The sequence below is a fragment of the Salmo trutta genome, chromosome 25 (genome assembly GCF_901001165.1).
Source record: "Salmo trutta chromosome 25, fSalTru1.1, whole genome shotgun sequence".
Taxonomy (NCBI): domain Eukaryota; kingdom Metazoa; phylum Chordata; class Actinopteri; order Salmoniformes; family Salmonidae; genus Salmo; species Salmo trutta.
In genome coordinates, this window is record NC_042981.1 from 33,972,784 (window position 1) to 33,994,038 (window position 21,255).

At 44.4% G+C, this 21,255-nt stretch overlaps 1 protein-coding gene and 1 long non-coding RNA gene across 6 annotated transcripts in view; one reads left to right on the forward strand and one right to left on the reverse strand.

Moving 5' to 3' along the window:
- Positions 1-21,255, forward strand: part of LOC115162467 (AT-rich interactive domain-containing protein 1B) — a 227,254-nt gene that overhangs the window by 184,212 nt on the left and 21,787 nt on the right. For 4 of the 5 annotated variants that reach the window (XM_029713784.1, XM_029713789.1, XM_029713785.1 and 1 more), the window contains 3 exons: positions 3,002-3,145; positions 10,908-11,026; positions 20,420-20,523. In XM_029713784.1, coding sequence (XP_029569644.1) covers positions 3,002-3,145; positions 10,908-11,026; positions 20,420-20,523 — 367 coding nt within the window. The remainder of the gene's footprint in view (positions 1-3,001; positions 3,146-10,907; positions 11,027-20,419; positions 20,524-21,255) is intronic. The other variant, XM_029713786.1, reaches the window with a different exon arrangement.
- LOC115162468 (uncharacterized) lies at positions 1,573-2,734 on the reverse strand. Its single transcript, XR_003869557.1, has 2 exons — positions 2,213-2,734; positions 1,573-2,105 (listed from the first exon to the last, which is right to left on the reverse strand). It is a non-coding gene; the product is annotated as an uncharacterized LOC115162468 (long non-coding RNA).

A 21,255-nucleotide genomic window follows, 5' to 3' on the forward strand; every position in this document is an offset into this window, starting at 1 on the left:
TTCAACCGATCGCTGCCTGCATCCGCCCGCCCGCCTGACTAGCATCGCTACTCTGGACGGTTCTGACTTAGAATATGTGGACAACTACAAATACCTAGGTGTCTGGTTAGACTGTAAACTCTCCTTCCAGACTCACATTAAGCATCTCCAATCCAAAATGAAATCTAGAATCGGCTTCCTATTTCGCAACTAAGCCTCCTTCACTCATGCTGCTAAACATCGTCAGTTTTACGAGGGTATCTTACCGATCCTTGACTTCGGCGATGTCATTTACAAAATAGCCTCCAACACTCTACTCAGCAAATTGGATGTAGTCTATCACAGTGTCATCCGTTTTGTCACCAAAGCCCCATATACTACCCACCACTGCGACCTGTATGCTCTCGTTGGCTGGCCCTCGCTTCATATTCGTCGCCAAACCCACTGGCTCCAGGTCATCTATAAGTCTTTGCTAGGTAAAGCCCCGCCTTATTGCAGCTCACTGGTCACCATAGCAACACCCACCCGTAGCACGCGCTCCAGCAGGTATATTTCAATGGTCACCCCCAAAGCCAACACCTCATTTCCTTCCAGTTCTCTGCTGCCAATGACTGGAACGAATTGCAAAAATCACTGAAGCTGGAGACATATCTCCCTCACTAACTTTAAGCATCAGCTTACCGATCACTGCACCTGTACACAGCCCATCTGTAAATAGCCCATCCAACTACCTCATCCCCATATTGTTATTTATTTTTGCTCTTTTGCACCCCAGTATCCCTACTTGCACATCATCATCTTCACATATATCACTCCAGTGTTTAATTGCTAAATTGTTATTATTTCGCCACTATGGCCTATTTGTTGCCTTACCTCCCTAATCTTACTACATTTGCACACACTGTATAGATTTTTCTATTGTGTTATTGACTGTACGTTTGTTTATCCCATGTGTAACGCTGTGTTGTTGTTTGTGTCGCACTGCTTTGCTTTATCTTGGCCAGGTCACAGTTGTAAATGAGAACTTGTTCGCAACTGGTCTACCTGGTTAAATAAAGGTGAAATAAAAAATAAAATAAAAATACTATAACACTACCAAAATACACATCTGACTTTGTAGCCTTTGTGAGTTTGTTGGCAAGAGGGTTGATTTTACTTATGTGGAAGTCGCCCTCTCCACCCTCTCATTTTAAGTGGACTGAAGATGTCTTACACTTTAGTAAATTGGAGAAGATAAAATATACCCTACTAGGGTTTTTCTGCCAATTCTACCGAATGTGGCAACCTTTCTTTACCTATATAGAGACACTGCAATTTCCCTCTACTCTACAGTAAACTGCCTACCTAAGCTTTGTATTTCATTGATCTACCTTTGTGAGTGTTTAATATTAGCCTGTCTTATTATTATAATTCTTCTATTCGTTTTGAAGACTAGCCATGTTTTATTTTTTTGTGCACTTTTGTTTCTAATGTATGTTTTGAAAGTATTACTTTAGTATTTTATATTTTTATATGGGCGTATACATTTCTACCTCATTCAAAAAGCATGTTCCTATGGTATATCGAATGTATAAAACCACAAGTGCAATGTACTGTACTTCAAACATTGTTTACTGTAACTGTGTAAGAAAATACCAATAAAAAGTTACAAAAAAATAAATAATAATAAGTATCTCGGTCTCAATGCGATGGAGATGATGGCAAGGGATGAAAGTCGTCCTTGATCCGGTTTTGACCAGATGCTGTTGTGGCTGGTATAATGAGGACCAGCTGCATTAACTTTGTCACCTCTGGGATTTGTCTCGTACCATTTGTGAACTGTACAATCCAACAAGATCAGCCTTAAGTTTAACGAATACTTGGCATATTTTGACAGGTTCTCGTTTGCTGTGACATTGTTTAGATTTTTTTCCCAGTCCACTAAGCCAAGGAAATTAAGTTCACCAAAGTGCTCAAACCTGGCTCTCATCTGAACATTGTTATTGTCCAGAATGTTGTAGTAAATTCGCCCCGTTTACGACGAGTTTCACTTTCTGCCAGGCCCAGTTCATTGCATTTCTGCTCGATTCGCTCATAGAAACTATCAAAGTCTTGTCGCTGCAGAAACTCATATCCATCACTTTGTTCTGCAGAACACGGAAGTGCACGTCAGTTTAATTGAAAATTCCTACAGTAGGTAGCATGTTTAGCATTAATTAGCTAGGGCTTTCAAAATCTTACGGTTCTCTTTTACCTTGGCATTGTGCATGCTGATGTTCAAGCTCCGTTGTTCATTCAATGCCAGATCTATCCGTGAGCTGCCAAATGTCTTAAGCTCTATCTGGCTTTGGATGTGAGACACCGATTTCACATGCTTGTTGAGTGCTATATGCAGTAACTGTCTCTTGTCCACACGCTGTCGCTGGTGGAGAACAGCAGACGGGAAGCAGTAGAGTTGGCTGCTAGCAGCGCAGCCACAGAGCCAGTCTTTCCGTTGATAACAATCAGATTGAAATGATCGTGTTATTTTCTGTCCCTTCCTTTGATGTAGGTTCCTAAGCTCAGGTGTTGGTCTTCCATTCCTTATCACCCCCTGTTAAGCTAGAAAATCAACTTTAAAAACTGTTTCCGATGCAATATGTTAGCCATTCTGATCAGCTTACTTTAACTAGTTGTAAAATGAACGTAACAGCCAAAAGGCGGCTGATGACGTATGACGTCCACAGACAGGAGCGAGCCCGGCCTATCCTCCTGCCTATCCCATTACTTTTTTCACTCCAATACGCATTCACATGTATTATTTGAGTGCAATAATGAATGGGACATATTGACCCATGAAAGACAGCGAAGCTCTCTGCCTGCCTTTCGGCGTCCGTTAGCTGGCAGTATATGGTAGAAACACGCATGCGCAAGTCATGTCAATATATACTGTTTATTTATTTTCACAGGGTAGGCACTGACCACACGTCACTGTAGTGTTCCATGGGTTGACTTAATGCCGTTTGTTTAGCACTTTCCCTCAAACTCTTGTTTCCCTCTGCAGTAGACCTCCCTATGTGAGTTCCCCAGCCCTCCACACCTCTTCTGGACCCAGTCCCCTGCCCCCTCTCCCCACCACACCTACCCCTCCTCCTCCTCTCCAACCTCCACACCCCAACTACAGCACCCCTCATTCTCAGCAACACGGGTAGGTCAACCAAGCACCATCTCCAAACCACTAACCCTAACCTGTTACTGTTCAGCCTGAAAATGTGCTCATTATGGGTGATATTGCACCTACCTGACACCTAAACTAATCTGGCCAAAGATAGCATCACTGGCTAAAATTGCTTATGAGGGATTTCACTGGTTGCTAACCTGTGTTTAGCTTTCTGTTGCCAACTCTTGCTAAATTTGCATGGTTCTCTGAACTCCCTTTCAACCCCCAAGCAATATGTTGTTTTGTGCAAATCTGGTGGTTTCAACCCTCTTGACATTCACGATGTTTAGTTTGTTCAGAGGCCAGCCATACTGTTTTGATGACCACCACAGTGCTCCATTCATCCCGTGGCGGGACATCAGAACTCTAAATAGAACTATAGACAACGGCCTGCCAGTTTCAGTTGAATCTCGACATCGCCCGAACGTAATATCACAAACAAACAAAAAAAAGAGTTCCCTTATGTGGCTTTCTTTTGAGAGTGAAACTGAGAGAGTCAGCATCATCCCCCCCAAGAGTGTTAATAATGACAAATGAATCCCTATCCATGTTGAATTTGTTAACATGCATTTCTCTGTGGAGAGAGCGCCCACCATGGTCGATGGTGATGCATCATGGGGCCGGTTGGCATTTGGAGAATCCTGTGTGTGTCTGCGTCGGTTGACACTGTGATTAATGGTCAGGGGAGCGCTGCAGACAGACTATGTAAATGCTGAAGGAGCCATTAACAGACATCTTCACTGTCAATAACAAGTGGCACAACATGATGCATACTGCTGGGGCAAATCCCAAAGCCTGTCAATCTCCACTGTCATTCTACCAGACACCCAGACATAGGCCCACGGTGGGGGAGGCTGGCGGGGGAGGGCGGGAGGCATTGTCTTTGCCTACCTGACTCTCTTTACCACTCCACCACAGTTTTTCTGTCATCCTCACCTGTCCCCTCTTTCAGCACAGTTACCCACTCTCTCTCTCTCTCTCTCTCTCTCCCTCTCTCCCTCCCTCCCTCCCTCCCTCAGCCCTGCCCTTTTTCTTTCTCATCACCCTCTCATCCAGGCCTTCAGAAATGGTCTCTTCCAGTTGCTCTCCTAGTCCATAATATAGCATGCATACAGTTGAAGTCGGAAGTTTACATACACTTAGGTTGGAGTCATTAAAACTCGTTTTTCAACCACTCCAGAAATGTCTTGTTAACAAACTATAGTTTTGGCAAGTCGGTTCGGACATCTACTTTGTGCATGACACAAGTCATTTTTCCAACAATCGTTTACAGAGAGATTATTTCACATTTCCGGTGGGTCAGAAATACACTAAGTTGACTGTGCCTTTAAACAGCTTGGAAATTCCAGAAAATGATGTCATGGCTTTAGAAGCTTCTGATAGGCTAATTGACATTATTTGAGTCAATTGGAGGTGTACCTGTGGATGTATTTCAAGGCCTACCTTCAACCTCCATGCCTCTTTGCTTGACATCATGGGAAAATCTAAAGAAATCAGCCAAGACCTCAGAAAAAAGAATTGTAGACCTCCACAAGTCTGGTTCATCCTTGGGAGCAATTTCCAAACGCCTGAAGGTACCACGTTCATCTGTACAAACAATAGTACGCAAGAATAAACATCATGGGACCACGCAGCCATCATACCGCTCAGGAAGGAGACGCGTTCTGTCTTCTAGAGATGAACGTACTTTGGTGCAAAAAGTGCAAATCAATCCCAGAACAACAGCAAAGGACCTTGTGAAGATGCTGGAGGAAACAGGTACAAAAGTATCTATATCCACAGTAAAATGAGTCCTGTATTGACATAACCTGAAAGGCCGCTCAGCAAGGAAGAAGCCACTGCTCCAAAACCGCCATAAAAAAGGCAGACTGCGGTTTGCAACTGCACATGGGGACAAAGATCATACCTTTTGGAGAAATGTCCTCTGGCCTGATGAAACAAAAATGGAACTGTTTGGCCATAATGACAATCGTTATGTTTGGAGGAAAAAGGGGGAGGCTTGCAAGCCGAAGAACACCATCCCAACCATGAAGCACGGGGGTGGCAGCATCATGTTGTGGGGGTGCTTTGCTGCAGGAGGGACTGGTGCACTTCACAAAAAAGATGACATCATGAGGTAGGAAAATTATGTGAATATATTGAAGCAACATCTCAACACATCAGTCAGGATGTTAAAGCTTGGATGCAAATGGGTCTTCCAAATGGACAATGACCCTAAGCATACTTCCAAAGTTGTGGCAAAATGGCTTAAGGACAACAAAGTCAAGGTATTGGAGTGGCCATCACAAAGCTCTGAAATCAATCCTATAGAAAATTTGTGGGCAGAACTGAAAAAGTGTGTGCGAGCAAGGAGGCCTACAAACCTGACTCAGTTACACCAGCTCTGTCAGGAGGAATGGCCCAAAATTCACCCAACTTGTTGTGGGAAGCTTGTAGAAGTCTACGGGAAACGTTTGACCCAAGTTTGACCCAACAATTTAAAGGCAATGCTACCAAATACTAATTGAGTGTGTGTAAACTTCTGACCCACTGGGAATGTGATGAAAGAAATAAAAGCTGAAATAAATCATTCTCTCTACTATTATTCTGACGTTTCACATTCTTAAAATAAAGTGGTGATCCTAACTGACCTAAGACAGGGAATTTTTACTCGGATTAAATGTCAGGAATTGTGAAAAACTGAATTTAAATGTACTTGGCCAATCTGTATGTAAACTTCCGACTTCAACTGTACTTACACACATGCTGTGAATACTAGGTCCCCCTCCATAGAATGGCACTGTATGCAAATACTTTGTGTCTCTCAGTCTGTCCCTAGATGTGGAGATGGTCGGCAGGTAGCCTAGTGGTTAGAGCGTTGGCCTAGTAACCAAAAGGTTGCAAGATTGAATCCCCGAGCTGACAAGGTAAAAAAATATGTAATTCTGCCCCTGAACAAGGCAATTAACCCACTGTTCCTAGGCTGTCATTGAAAATATGAATTTGTTATTAACTGACTTGCCTAATTAAATAAAGGTATACAAAAAAAAATGGTCTGAGGCTGGCTGAGAATGCAATTAGTGCTGTCTGATGGAAACACAGAGGGAAGGAGAGAGTGTGTGTGTGTTAGAGGGCAGCTCTACTGACTCTTCCAGCTGACTTTGAGGAGGCAGAGAGCTGACAGCCCCCTGCTCTGCGGCTGCACGTGCATGGTGTTGCCATGGAGAAAGCAGGAAGGGAAGGCAGGGGGACTGATTTAGGAGGATTGTGGACCTCCCCCCCACATCTCCTATTGTTTATCTTTGTTTCTCAACCCTTGTTCTGTTTTGTTCTCGTCCTCTGAACAGCTGAGGAAGATTAAGGAGAAATTGGAGCGAGCTGAAGGCTCTGAAACACTGTGTTTAGTGTTTACTCTTTTATAGTCCTGATTCGGATCTGAGAGCAGCATTGTGAAACATTTAAACCTCTTGTTGTCTGTCTGAAAACAAGCGGCCAACAGCCTGAACCTTGTCCCTGGGCTCGACTACTCTAGATTCATTACGCAGAGTGAAAAGAATGCGGAACGAGCAGAGCAAGGCCACTATGATATCCTGTGGCTGGAGGGGGATCTGTGATTACATCTAGATAAGTGTGATGGGGATGCTAGCTAGTGTTTCCCCCAGTCCTCAGAGATGTTCCCTTAAGTGCTTTGAATTATACATGATCTCCCATTTTCATGATCAAATCACCAAAACACCCACATTTGGTCTGATTGGCTGACATTTAGAACAATATTATGTTTGTATCTTAAAGACTGTAAACTTGCTGTCAGTAATGTAAGTCTATCAAAGGCACTTGGGTTTGAATCGGGTTATGTTGAGGTTTTAAGTTGAGATGATACTATTGCACGGCTTGTGACTTGGTTTGGATCAATGATCGGAAATAGGAGTAAAGTGTCTTGAGTGAACACTGGTGTTGGGATTTGGGGAACAGAACCAGAGAGTAGTATTAGGAAGCTAGGTGTTGTCCTGGCTCTGTTGGCTGAAGACAGAAAGTCTTTTTTCAAATGACTTTGGTAGCTGTCCCTGGAGCTACAGAAACACGGCTTGTGGAAAATAAGCACTTAGAGAAAAGCATGCTTAAAAGAAAAAGAAATGAAAGGAAATGGAAAGAGAGAAAGCAAGAGAGAAGAGCGCTTAGGGGTAAATCCTCGCCAAATAATTCATTTCTGACCTCCTTAGTAAGTAAATTTACTAAATAAATAAGAGCTGCTTGAATGTCAAGAATGCATTGCTGTTGCCGCCAGCGTTGTGGCTCACAGGCAGCCTTGGCATCAGCTCCAGCTAGGCTTTAATAAATGGCTTCTCTCCCTTCAGAACTGTTTGATGTAAAGGGGGAGGGGGGCTTTTCTCAGGATTTAATATGTTAAAAGGCTGTCCTTTCATTCATTGTTTTATTTTTGATTCTGTTTGGGTTGAGTCAGGTAGGCAGGAGCTAGCTGAGCTGGCTGCTTGGAATGGAGCTGTGGCTGAGAGGGAGCTGCCTTGAGAGCAGATTGTGCCCATATATAATTCATATTGTTCATACCCTCCCACTGACTACACCATGCAGACCCCCCCCTCTCTCTCTCTCTCTCTCTCTCTTTCTCTCTCTCCCTCCCTCTCTCTCTCGCTCACTTTCGCTCGCTTTCTCCCTCTCACCAGGCAGGGTTGATGGAGGGTGGTGGGGCTGGGTGATGATAGGGTCTGGATGGTGGCAGTACTTTAGTACCCCTATTTTCTCCTGCCACACTGAATTCACTCCCTGTTGTAACAGTGAGTGTTTGCAGTGGACAGGCAGGAAGGGGACTTTGACACTGGCACTGTAGTGCTGGTCTGGCATGGAGCTGTGTGTGTGACTGCAGCTGGCTGTCTGGCACCCGGTAACCATGGCAGCCCTTGGCAACGGCCCTCTCTCCCTTTCTCTCCCCAGCCGTGCTCAGAGACAGGCCTCCTCAGATGTCCTTCACACATGTGGGCAGAATACTAAGGACAGACAGCAGAGTTCCATGCAGGGGGATGAGGGGAGACAGAGAGACAGACAGACAGAGAGACAGGACTGGGACTGGGACTGACTACAGGGCTAGTCATTTAAATACAACAGTGATTACTAATCTGTTTATCTGCTGAAGTGATTCAAAGCACATATTATTTCCCTCAGAATATTTAAAGAGGCTCTAAATGTGGCTAACACCTCATGAGAGCATTACTCATAATGGTTTGCGCTGGTAGTAATGCTCTAGTGTTTTCTGCCTTTCTTGTTTCTGGGCTAAAACTAAATCCACATTTTATGGTTTATTTCATTCGTTTTTCCTGACTTCATCTGGCCACATTCATGCTACAACTTGCTGGCTCACAGATTCATTTGAAAGCAGTGTCAAATCAGCAGGATCGTTTTGAGAAGCAGAGCACAACAAAGCAGCTGTGTTCTCCCACACAACACAACACAACACAACACAACGAGAGAGAGAGAGAGAGAGATCGAAAACAATAGAGGGTGGGGCTGGGTTTGATCCTTCTCATTTAGAGGCGCTCAGATTCCCCTCAACCGTCCCTTAGCTCAGCTAGCTCAGCTCACGATACAATGACTACTGGATGGTACAGCCTGTGCTGTGAGCTGGGAATACGCCCCCCCCCCCCCCCCCCCCACAGTCTCACCCGGGACACACTCCCTCTATCTTCACTATCTTTTAATCTCTCTGCTCTCTCATCTCTCTATTTATCCTCTCCCTCTTGTTTTTCTCCTTTTTCGCTTTCTTCCACTCCCCTCTTGCTGCGTTTCCCCTCTCTTTCCCTCTCCATCCTTCCGTCTCTCCCTCCCTTTCTGCTTTCCCCTCGTTCTCTGCGGCAACAGGTTTTTTTTCCCCCCCTAGCGAAGGTGCCCGAGAGCAAGATAAATATGCTGTGCCTTTTTTGATAGCAGCACATGCATACATTAAGTGTGATTAAACGCCCTGCGTTCCCTCCATCAAGTGTTTCCTAATGGGCTTTTTTTATTACATGAATTTGTAATAATGGACTAGCCTCACAGTCGAACTCCACTTTCTTGTTGTTGTTGATGTTTTTTTATTACATTATTCTCGTCAGCACTGGCGCTGGGATTTTTTATTTTTTTATGTGGGGCGATGCAGGGTGTAGATGCAGTAGGGAGAAATAGCACTTTACGGAACTGAATCGATATACTCCGACACGACGTGGCAATGTCACCATGCTAGCTACCGATTGTGTTGAATTCTTTGAAGTAACAGAAAGCACCCAACGATACCACGTTATTTCCTTGCAAATCCCAAACAGTACTGTCAAATAAAGTGCTGCCAAGAAAACAGGCAGGATTTGATTGATATCAGTGTATGTTGTTGTCTGTGAGCCATGGTTTTTCCTGTGAGCCCGGGCCCACAGAGGGATTACATATGTATCATCACACATGCTCTATGACTAATTACATCTGTGAGATGAGATTATTGGGAGGTTTATCAAACCCATCCCTCCTCATCCCTCCTTCTGCCTGGTTAGTCACTGTCACACATCCAATACATTGTTGTCCTCCTCTGCTTGGGGAAGTTCAGCTGACTGACTGACACAAATCCGATTGAGTGTTTATTTGTATTTTTTTTGTCCTTGTGATCACAGTGTTGAGATGAATGTAGGATGTAGGATTGCCCTCCAGACATAAATGCAAGGGTTTTACTATGACCTTGTCAGTGTGGCATTTTAACACAAAGCTGACCCTACTACTGCTACTACTACTACTACTACTACTACTACTACTACTACTACTACTACTACTACTACTACTACTACTACTACTACTACTACTACTACTACTACTACTACTACTACTACTACTACTACTACTACTACTACTACTGTCAACCCTTTACTCCAAGTTCCTTAAATACCCTTTCTAGTCTGCTCTACTCTCTCTCCACTTCAAGGAAATGATCCACCACAGATGAGGGGATCTTCTGTACTCCTACCTCTCTCTCTCTCACTCCCCCCTCTGCCACTTCTCTCACTCTCCTTTTCCTGTTCTCTCGTTATCCTAGGGATTATTTGGACCAGCAGGAAGTAGAGATGGTCCAACTGCTATCCATCCTGGTGCGCTGTCTGTTGAGTTGGTACAGGGCTGGTACAGAGCTAGCATTGCACAGGGTACAGGGTATGGAGCAGTGACGGTGACCGTCTGTCTGCTGTGTGTGACGCTGGTTCAGCAGGTTGCTGATAAGCCCTCTGATGTCCTCCCAACACGCCGTGATGCGACGAGGCATGGAGAAAGAACGGGATTGATTTCAGCCGTCGCCATAGCAACAAATAACATGATCCTTTCCAGAAGCACACCTTAATTAGTTAAATTATGACTTTGTGGGGAGAGGAGGGAGGGAGGGAAGAGGGCTGAGGAGAGGAGGGGTGAGGGATTTGCAAGGGATGAGAGGAAGGATAGGAGGATGAAACGGCTTTCTATTCGGCTGTTACTCACACACACACTTGCTTTTAAAGAGAGATGTAGTTTTTTTTCTAGGAAATGTGCCCATACATTTTCAGGATGATGGTATATACAGTACTGAAACATATGGGCATATCCTCTGACTGGCATGGCCTTATAGCTTTGCAATAGAGGCAGACAGACTAATCTATTACAGAGTATTTTCTACTACCATGTCAAAAGCCAACTAATTGCTCTCCACACAGAGGATCTGGGCCCAGTCTTTCCTTTCTAACCAGCTCTTGTCTCTCTCTCTCTCTCTGTGTCCCAGACAGGGCAGCTACCCAGGCCCTGGCATAAACCAGATGGTGCCCCCCATCAACCAGTCACAGGGCAACAACTCAGGCATGGGCACGCCACAGGGTCCACCCTACAATATGCCACCCTCAGGTAAGACCTGGACAGGCCAACAAGGTACCCAACAGCAACCAAAGTAGTGAACAATTGTCTAAAATGGTTGTGAGATTAAGTTGAGTCTTCTATAGCTTTCAGTTTGACAGACTTCCAACAACAAATCAAATCAAATGTTATGATTCACATGCGTCGAATACAACTGGTGTAGACTTTACATTTAAATGCTTGCTGACAAACCTTTTACCAATGATGCAGAGTAAAAAAATTATATAAAAACAATACAAATAAATATATACAGTGCCAGTCAAAAGTTTGGACACACCTACTCATTCAAGGGTAATAGTGAAGAATAAAAGTGAAGACATCAAAACTATGAAATAACACATATGATATCATGTATTAACCAAAAACGTTTTAAACAAATCAAAATATATTTTAGATTGTTAAAGTAGCCACCCTTTGCCTTGATGACAGCTTTGTACACTCTTGGTATTTTCTCAACCAGCTTCATGATGTGGTCACCTTGAATGCATTTCAATTAACAGGTGTGCCTTGTTAAAAGTTCATTGTGGAATTTCTTTCCTTCTTAATGCGTTTGAGCCAATCAGTTGTGTTGTGACAAGGTGGGGGTGGTATACTATGGCAAGAACAGCTCCGTCATTACTTTAAGACATGAAGGTCAGTCAATGTGGAAAATTTCAAGAACTTTGAACGTTTCTTCAAGTGCAGTCGCAAAAACCATCAAGCGCTATGATGAAACTGGCTCTCATGAGGACCACCACAGGAAAGACCCAGAGTTACCTCTGCTGCAGAGGATAAGTGCATTAGAGTTACCAGCCTCAGAAATTGCAGCCCAAATAAATGGTTCACAGAGTTCAAGTAACAGACACATCTCAACATCAACTGTTCAGAGGAAACTGTGTGAGTCAGGCCTTCATGGTCGAATTGTTGCAAAGAAACCACTACTAAAGGACACCAATAAGAAGAGACTTGCTTGTGCCAAGAAACACATGCAATGAACATTAGACCAGTGAGTCAAAATGTGAGATTTTTGGTTCCAACTGCCGTGTCTTTGTGAGATGCAGAGTAGGTGAACGGATGATCTTCGCATGTGAGGTTCCCACCATGAAGCATGGAGGAGGAGGTGTGATGGTGTGGGAGTGCTTTGCTGGTGACACTGTCTGTGATTTATTTAGAATTCAAGGCACACTTAACCAGCAAGGCTACAGCTTTCTGCAGCGATATGCCGTCCCATCTGGTTTGCGCTTATTATTTGTTTTTCAACAGGACAATGACCCAACACACCTCCAGGCTGTGTAAGGGCTATTTGACCAAGAAGGAGAGTGGTGGAGTGGCTCCCGAGTGACAGAGCGGTCTAAGGCACTGCATCGCAGTGCTAGAGGCATCACTACAGACCCTGGTTCGATACCGGGCTGTATCACAACCGGCCGTGATCAGGAGTCCCATAGGGCGGGCGCATAATTGGCCCAGCGTCGCCTGGGCGTGGGGTGGGTTTGGCCAGGGTAGGTCGTCATTGTAAATGAGAATTTGTTCTTAACTAACTTGCCTAGTTAAATAAAGGTTAAATAAAAAAAATATACTGTGCCTTCGGAAAGTATTGAGACCCCTTGACTTTTTCCATATTTTGTTACGTTACAGCCTTATTCTAAAATGGATTAAAGAAAAAAAACGCAGCAATCTACACACAATACCCCATAATGACACAACGAAAACAGGTTTTTAGACATTTTTGCGAATGTATTAAAAATATAAAACACATACAGTGGGGGATCCTCCCGTGTAGTTCTGGGTCAAATACTTTTTTCCCTCATTAAAATGCAAATCATTTTTTAACATTTTTGACATGCGTTTTTCTGGATTTTTTTGTTGTTATTCTGTCTCTCACTGTTCAAATAAACCTACCATTAAAATTATAGACTGATCATTTCTTTGTAAGTGGGCAACCGTACAAAATCAGCAGGGGATCAAATACTTTTTTCCCTCACTGTACCTTATTTACATCAGTATTCAGACCCATTGCTATAAGACACGAAGTGGAGCTCAGGTGCATCCTGTTTCCATTGATCATCCTTGAGATGTTTCTACAACTTCATTGGAGTCCACCTGTGGTAAATTCAATTGATTGGACATCATTTGGAAAGGCACACACCTGTCTATATAAGGTCCCACAGTTGTCAGAGCAAAAACCAAGCCATGAGGTCAAAGGAATTATCTGTAGAGCTCCAAGACAGAGTTGTGTTGAGGCACAGATCTGGGGAAAGGTACCAAAAACATTCTGCAGTATTGAAGGTCCCCAAGAACACAATGGCCTACATCATTCTTAAATGGAATAAGTTTGGAACCACCCAGACTCTTCCTAGAGCTGGCCACCCGGCCAAACTGAGCAATTGGGGGAGAAGGGCCTTGGTCAGGGAGGTGAACAAGAACCCGATGGTCACTCTGATAGAGCTCTAGGGTTCCTCTGTGGAGATGGAAGAACCTTCCAGAAGGACAACCATCTCTGCAGCACTCCTCAGTAAAAGGCACATGGCAGCCCACTTGGAGTTTGCCAAAGGGAACCTAAAGACTCTCAGACCATGAGAAACAAAATTCTCTGATCTGATGAAAATATTTAACTCTTTGGCCTGAATGCCAAGCGCCACATTTGGAAGAAACCTGGCACCATCCCTACGATGAAGCATTGTGGTGGCAGCATCATGCTGTGGGGATGTTTTTCATCGACAGGGACTGGAAGACTAGTCAGGATCGAGGGGAAGATGAACGGAGCAAGTACAATGTACAGAGAGATCCTTGATGAAAACCTGCTCCAGAGCACTCAGGACCTCAGACTGGGGGTGAAGGTTCACCTTCCAACAGGACAACAACCCTAAGCACACAGCCAAGACAACGCAGGAGTGGCTTCAGGACAGGTCTCTGAATGTACTTGAGTGGCCCAGCCAGAGCCCGGACTTGAACTTGATCTAACATCTCTGGAGAGACCTCAAAGTAGATGTGCAGTGAATCTCCCCATCCAACCTGACAGAGCTTGAGAGGATCTGCAGAGAAGAATGGGAGAAACTCCCCAAATACAGGTGTGCCAAGCTTGTAGCGTCATACCCAAGAAGACTCGAGGCTGTAATCGCTGCCAAAGGTGCTTTAACAAAGTACTGAATAAAGAGCCTGAATACTTCTGTATTGTTATTTGTTAACAAAGCGAGTTACTGTTCTGAAGATGGTTATTTTCCTGCAGACAGCTCTGTTCTGTTATTTTTCTTGTTCCATTGGCCCTCCTGAGAACAGATTAATGCAGTGCGCCCCTTTCTCCTGCTCTCTCTTGCCCTTCACCCCTCCACATTGTGCTAAACACACCTCGGAGAATGCAAGGCTCTATATGAAAAGAGCTTTCTGCTCAGCCTTACAAAACTAAATATCAGGCTGCATGACATTTGGAAGACTTCAAATGAATTAGAGTGCCAAGGTTCTTAAAAACTCATCTCAGCTGCCCCTGGGGTTGGTAAAAAGCTATTAGTTTCACATAGTGCTGAGCGCCGAGCTGAGAAGTGAAATAAAGGGACAAACCTTGGGACTCTTGGCATGAAGGGACACTTTCTTCTCAATAGGAAAATGCTTATTCAGTCCACACTCGGAAAGTAGTCTTCAAGATACTATTCATTTCTACCAAGAACTTTTGAAAGAAGTTACCTAAGAAATCGAAAATGTTAATACCGTCTTTAAGTCTACCAGTTCATAAACATTGTAAGAGCAGAATTTCTATTTGTGGTGCTGAAATACCCATTCGATGTTAGACAAAAGCGTAAGGTATATAGTCAGCAAGGCCGAGAGAGTGCAATGTTATTTCATTTAAATGTTCATATTTTTCTCAAGCAATGCCTTCTTCATTTTTATTCGTTCATTCTGCCTTTATTCTTTTTGAGAAGAATCCCTGGAAGAGGACCTTGGCGATAGAAAATATGTGTTCCATCTCCCCAGAGAGACAGACATTTTGATAATACTTTCTACATTATCCAGGACTGTTCTTTGGCTTCACAACAGCTCATCATTTGGCTCTGTGTGTGCGTATTTCAGATACAAGATGTAGTACAGTGGCTACAATGACTAATACCCCCATCAACTCCTTATGTACATGCTCTGTGAAGATTGCTCCTCATACACTAGGCCAGTGGTTCCCAAACTTCTTCAGTTACTGTCGCACCAACTGAATTTAGCTCTGCCCGGAGTACCCCTGAAGTACCCCCTCATGTACATTTAACCAGTAGACCTATGATCTCATCAGTCTTCTCAAGTACCCCCTGTGGATAGGCCAAGTACCCCCAGGTGTGAACATCCATTCATTATGCACTCATATGTTTCATTCAAAAGTTTGGCTGGTGCACTCATGATGCACCAATGCCAGAGTAGAGTCCTTATTATCCCAGAGGGACAATTCACTCATGATGCACCAATGCCAGAGTAGAGTAGAGTCCTTATTGTCCCAGAGGGACAATTCACTCATGATGCACCAATGCCAGAGTAGAGTAGAGTCCTTATTATCCAAGAGGGACAATTCACTCATGATGCACCAATGGTAGAGTAGAGTCCTTATTATCCCAGAGGGACAATTCACTCATGATGCACCAATGCCAGAGTAGAATAGAGTCCTTATTATCCCAGAGGAACAATTCACTCATGATGCACCAATGGTAGAGTAGAGTCCTTATTATCCCAGAAGGACAATTCACTCAGATGCACCAATGCCAGAGTAGAGTCCTTATTATCCCAGAGGGGCAATTCACTCATGATGCACCAATGCCAGAGTAGAGTAGAGTCCTTATTATCCCAGAGGGACAATTCACTCAGATGCACCAATGCCAGAGTAGAGTCCTTATTATCCCAGAGGGGCAATTCACTCATGATGCACCAATGCCAGAGTAGAGTAGAGTCCTTATTATCCCAGAGGGACAATTCACTCATGATGCACCAATGCCAGAGTAGAGTAGAGTCCTTATTATCCCAGAGGGACAATTCACTCAGATGCACCAATGCCAGAGTAGAGTCCTTATTATCCCAGAGGGGCAATTCACTCATGATGCACCAATGCCAGAGTAGAGTAGAGTCCTTATTATCCCAGAGGGACAATTCACTCATGATGCACCAATGGTAGAGTACAGTAGAGTCCTTATTGTCCCAGAGGGGCAATTCACTCAGATGCACCAATGCCAGAGTAGAGTAGAGTCCTTATTATCCCAGAGGGACAATTCACTCATGATGCACCAATGCCAGAGTAGAGTAGAGTCCTTATTATCCCAGAGGGACAATTCACTCAGATGCACCAATGCCAGAGTAGAGTACTTATTATCCCAGAGGGGCAATTCACTCAGATGCACCAATGCCAGAGTAGAGTAGAGTCCTTATTGTCCCAGAGGGGCAATTCACTCAGATGCACCAATGCCAGAGTAGAGTCCTTATTATCCCAGAGGGGCAATTCACTCATGATGCACCAATGCCAGAGTAGAGTAGAGTCCTTATTGTCCCAGAGGGGCAATTCACTCAGATGCACCAATGCCAGAGTAGAGTCCTTATTATCCCAGAGGGGCAATTCACTCATGATGCACCAATGCCAGAGTAGAGTAGAGTCCTTATTGTCCCAGAGGGGCAATTCACTCAGATGCACCAATGCCAGAGTAGAGTAGAGTCCTTATTATCCCAGAGGGGCAATTCACTCATGATACACCAATGGTAGAGTAGTGTCCTTATTATCCCAGAGGGACAATTCACTCAGATGCACCAATGCCAGAGTAGAGTAGAGTCCTTATTATCCCAGAGGGACAATTCACTCAGATGCACCAATGCCAGAGTAGAGTCCTTATTATCCCAGAGGGGCAATTCACTCATGATGCACCAATGCCAGAGTAGAGTAGAGTCCTTATTATCCCAGAGGGACAATTCACTCATGATGCACCAATGCCAGAGTAGAGTAGAGTCCTTATTATCCCAGAGGGACAATTCACTCAGATGCACTAATGCCAGAGTAGAGTCCTTATTATCCCAGAGGGGCAATTCACTCATGATGCACCAATGCCAGAGTAGAGTAGAGTCCTTATTATCCCAGAGGGACAATTCACTCAGATGCACCAATGCCAGAGTAGAGTCCTTATTATCCCAGAGGGGCAATTCACTCATGATGCACCAATGCCAGAGTAGAGTAGAGTAGAGTCCTTATTATCCCAGAGGGACAATTCACTCATGATGCACCAATGGTAGAGTACAGTAGAGTCCTTATTGTCCCAGAGGGGCAATTCACTCAGATGCACCAATGCCAGAGTAGAGTAGAGTCCTTATTATCCCAGAGGGACAATTCACTCATGATGCACCAATGCCAGAGTAGAGTAGAGTCCTTATTATCCCAGAGGGACAATTCACTCAGATGCACCAATGCCAGAGTAGAGTCCTTATTATCCCAGAGGGGCAATTCACTCAGATGCACCAATGCCAGAGTAGAGTAGAGTCCTTATTGTCCCAGAGGGGCAATTCACTCAGATGCACCAATGCCAGAGTAGAGTAGAGTCCTTATTATCCCAGAGGGATAATTCACTCAGATGCACCAATGCCAGAGTAGAGTCCTTATTATCCCAGAGGGGCAATTCACTCATGATGCACCAATGCCAGAGTAGAGTAGAGTCCTTATTGTCCCAGAGGGGCAATTCACTCAGATGCACCAATGCCAGAGTAGAGTAGAGTCCTTATTATCCCAGAGGGGCAATTCACTCATGATACACCAATGGTAGAGTAGTGTCCTTATTATCCCAGAGGGACAATTCACTCAGATGCACCAATGCCAGAGTAGAGTAGAGTCCTTATTATCCCAGAGGGACAATTCACTCAGATGCACCAATGCCAGAGTAGAGTCCTTATTATCCCAGAGGGGCAATTCACTCATGATGCACCAATGCCAGAGTAGAGTAGAGTCCTTATTATCCCAGAGGGACAATTCACTCATGATGCACCAATGCCAGAGTAGAGTAGAGTCCTTATTATCCCAGAGGGACAATTCACTCAGATGCACTAATGCCAGAGTAGAGTCCTTATTATCCCAGAGGGGCAATTCACTCATGATGCACCAATGCCAGAGTAGAGTAGAGTCCTTATTATCCCAGAGGGACAATTCACTCAGATGCACCAATGCCAGAGTAGAGTCCTTATTATCCCAGAGGGGCAATTCACTCATGATGCACCAATGCCAGAGTAGAGTAGAGTCCTTATTATCCCAGAGGGACAATTCACTCATGATGCACCAATGGTAGAGTACAGTAGAGTCCTTATTGTCCCAGAGGGGCAATTCACTCAGATGCACCAATGCCAGAGTAGAGTAGAGTCCTTATTATCCCAGAGGGACAATTCACTCATGATGCACCAATGCCAGAGTAGAGTAGAGTCCTTATTATCCCAGAGGGACAATTCACTCAGATGCACCAATGCCAGAGTAGAGTCCTTATTATCCCAGAGGGGCAATTCACTCAGATGCACCAATGCCAGAGTAGAGTAGAGTCCTTATTGTCCCAGAGGGGCAATTCACTCAGATGCACCAATGCCAGAGTAGAGTAGAGTCCTTATTATCCCAGAGGGATAATTCACTCAGATGCACCAATGCCAGAGTAGAGTCCTTATTATCCCAGAGGGGCAATTCACTCATGATGCACCAATGCCAGAGTAGAGTAGAGTCCTTATTGTCCCAGAGGGGCAATTCACTCAGATGCACCAATGCCAGAGTAGAGTAGAGTCCTTATTATCCCAGAGGGGCAATTCACTCATGATACACCAATGGTAGAGTAGTGTCCTTATTATCCCAGAGGGACAATTCACTCAGATGCACCAATGCCAGAGTAGAGTAGAGTCCTTATTATCCCAGAGGGACAATTCACTCAGATGCACCAATGCCAGAGTAGAGTCCTTATTATCCCAGAGGGGCAATTCACTCATGATGCACCAATGCCAGAGTAGAGTAGAGTCCTTATTATCCCAGAGGGACAATTCACTCAGATGCACTAATGCCAGAGTAGAGTCCTTATTATCCCAGAGGGGCAATTCACTCATGATGCAACAATGCCAGAGTAGAGTAGAGTCCTTATTGTCCCCGAGGGGCAATTCACTCAGATGCACCAATGCCAGAGTAGAGTAGAGTCCTTATTATCCCAGAGGGACAATTCACTCAGATGCACCAATGCCAGAGTAGAGTCCTTATTATCCCAGAGGGGCAATTCACTCATGATGCACCAATGCCAGAGTAGAGTAGAGTCCTTATTGTCCCAGAGGTGCAATTCACTCAGATGCACCAATGCCAGAGTAGAGTCCTTATTATCCCAGAGGGGCAATTCACTCATGATACACCAATGGTAGAGTAGAGTCCTTATTATCCCAGAGGGGCAATTCACTCATGATGCACCAATGGTAGAGTAGAGTCCTTATTATCCCAGAGGGGCAATTCACTCATGATGCACCAATGGTAGAGTAGAGTCCTTATTATCCCAGAGGGACAATTCACTCAGATGCACCAATGCCAGAGTAGAGTAGAGTCCTTATTATCCCAGAGGGACAATTCACTCAGATGCACTAATGCCAGAGTAGAGTAGAGTCCTTATTATCCCAGAGGGGCAATTCACTCATGATGCACCAATGCCAGAGTAGAGTAGAGTCCTTATTGTCCCAGAGGGGCAATTCACTCAGATGCACCAATGCCAGAGTAGAGTAGAGTCCTTATTATCCCAGAGGGACAATTCACTCAGATGCACCAATGCCAGAGTAGAGTAGAGTCCTTATTGTTCCAGAGGGGCAATTCACTCAGATGCACCAATGCCAGAGTAGAGTAGAGTCCTTATTGTCCCAGAGGGGCAATTCACTCAGATGCACCAATGCCTTTTAAATGAACTGTCCCCTGCAAATCTCACTTTTAAAAGGGAATATTCTCTTAACTTATGCCCAAATAATGTTGTTGACTCGTTCTATACTCGCGTATTTGTGGTCAAAGCATAAATTGGAGAAAAAACACCAAAATAACACCTCAAACTTGTATCTCAAACAGACCGTTTATTTTATTTTTTTGCTATTTCCTCATAGAGTATGATGTCATACTCCTGTGGAGGATGAGCTGGCCATCAGCGGTCTAGAGGAGGATGAGCTGGCCAATCAGCGATCTATATTTTTTATGACCGGTATACGCCCACACCATTCTGTTGTTGTGGTACGCCCACACCATTTCAACACAGAAAAGCAGCTTTTTAACATACTTAAATAAAACATTTTGGAAGGAAAACTTTCACTCATACTGTAAGTAATAACAGGTCATATTTCATAGAAATCTGGAAACACTGTAAATTTACTTTAAAATGTGTGAAAATCTTTAATTGATTCTTCCCTCCATTTTCTTCTGTGTAGGGTCCATGGGGATGGCTGGGGATGGGATGGTGACTCCTGTTGGGAAGCAGAAAATGGATGGCAAGGAGGAGAGCATGCCCACCAATGAACCTCCCAGACCCAAGGTACAATCTCTCTCTCTCTCACTCTCTCTCTCTCTCTCTCTCACTAATGAACCAAAGGCATCTGATCAGCATATGCTGCATTAGCACAGCAGGCATCATATTGTTTTCTTGACATATTTAATAATTTGTTCAACATTTACAGTTCATAATGTTTTCTTGATCTGTTTTTGTCGTCAACTCTGTTCCTTTTGATGTGTTGGCAGCTAAAGCTGCAGAGGTTGTTTAGAATCCTGCACACATCCACACACACTGTGCTTTCACTCCTCGCCACAGCCCAACCCACTATAATGCTGACTGCTCACTTCTCTCAAATGAAGCTCAGCTCAGCAAGAGCTTTGCACTTTGGCTCTTTCCATTCCTGCCTTTTGGTTTTGCCCCCATCGTTTCTGTGAAAAGCCCTGTCTTTGTTGATAGTAGTGGAGGGTGTTGAATTATTGAAGGCAGTCAGAGCTGTGTGAAGACCCCCAGAGTTCCCTTAAGAGATGATGTGTCTGTACTCTGTAGTAACAAGACAAGGCCTTAGTCCCCCCTGCTCTGGCAGACGAGAGAGAGAGAGAGAGAGAGGAGAGAGAGAGAGAGAGAGAGAGAGAGAGAGAGAGAGAGAGAGAGAGAGAAGAGAGAGAGAGAGAGAGAGAGAGAGAGCGAGAGAGAGAGAGAGAGAGAGAGAGGAGAGAGAGAGAGAGAGAGAGAGAGAGAGAGAGATAGCGAGTAGAGAGAGAGAGAGAGAGAAGA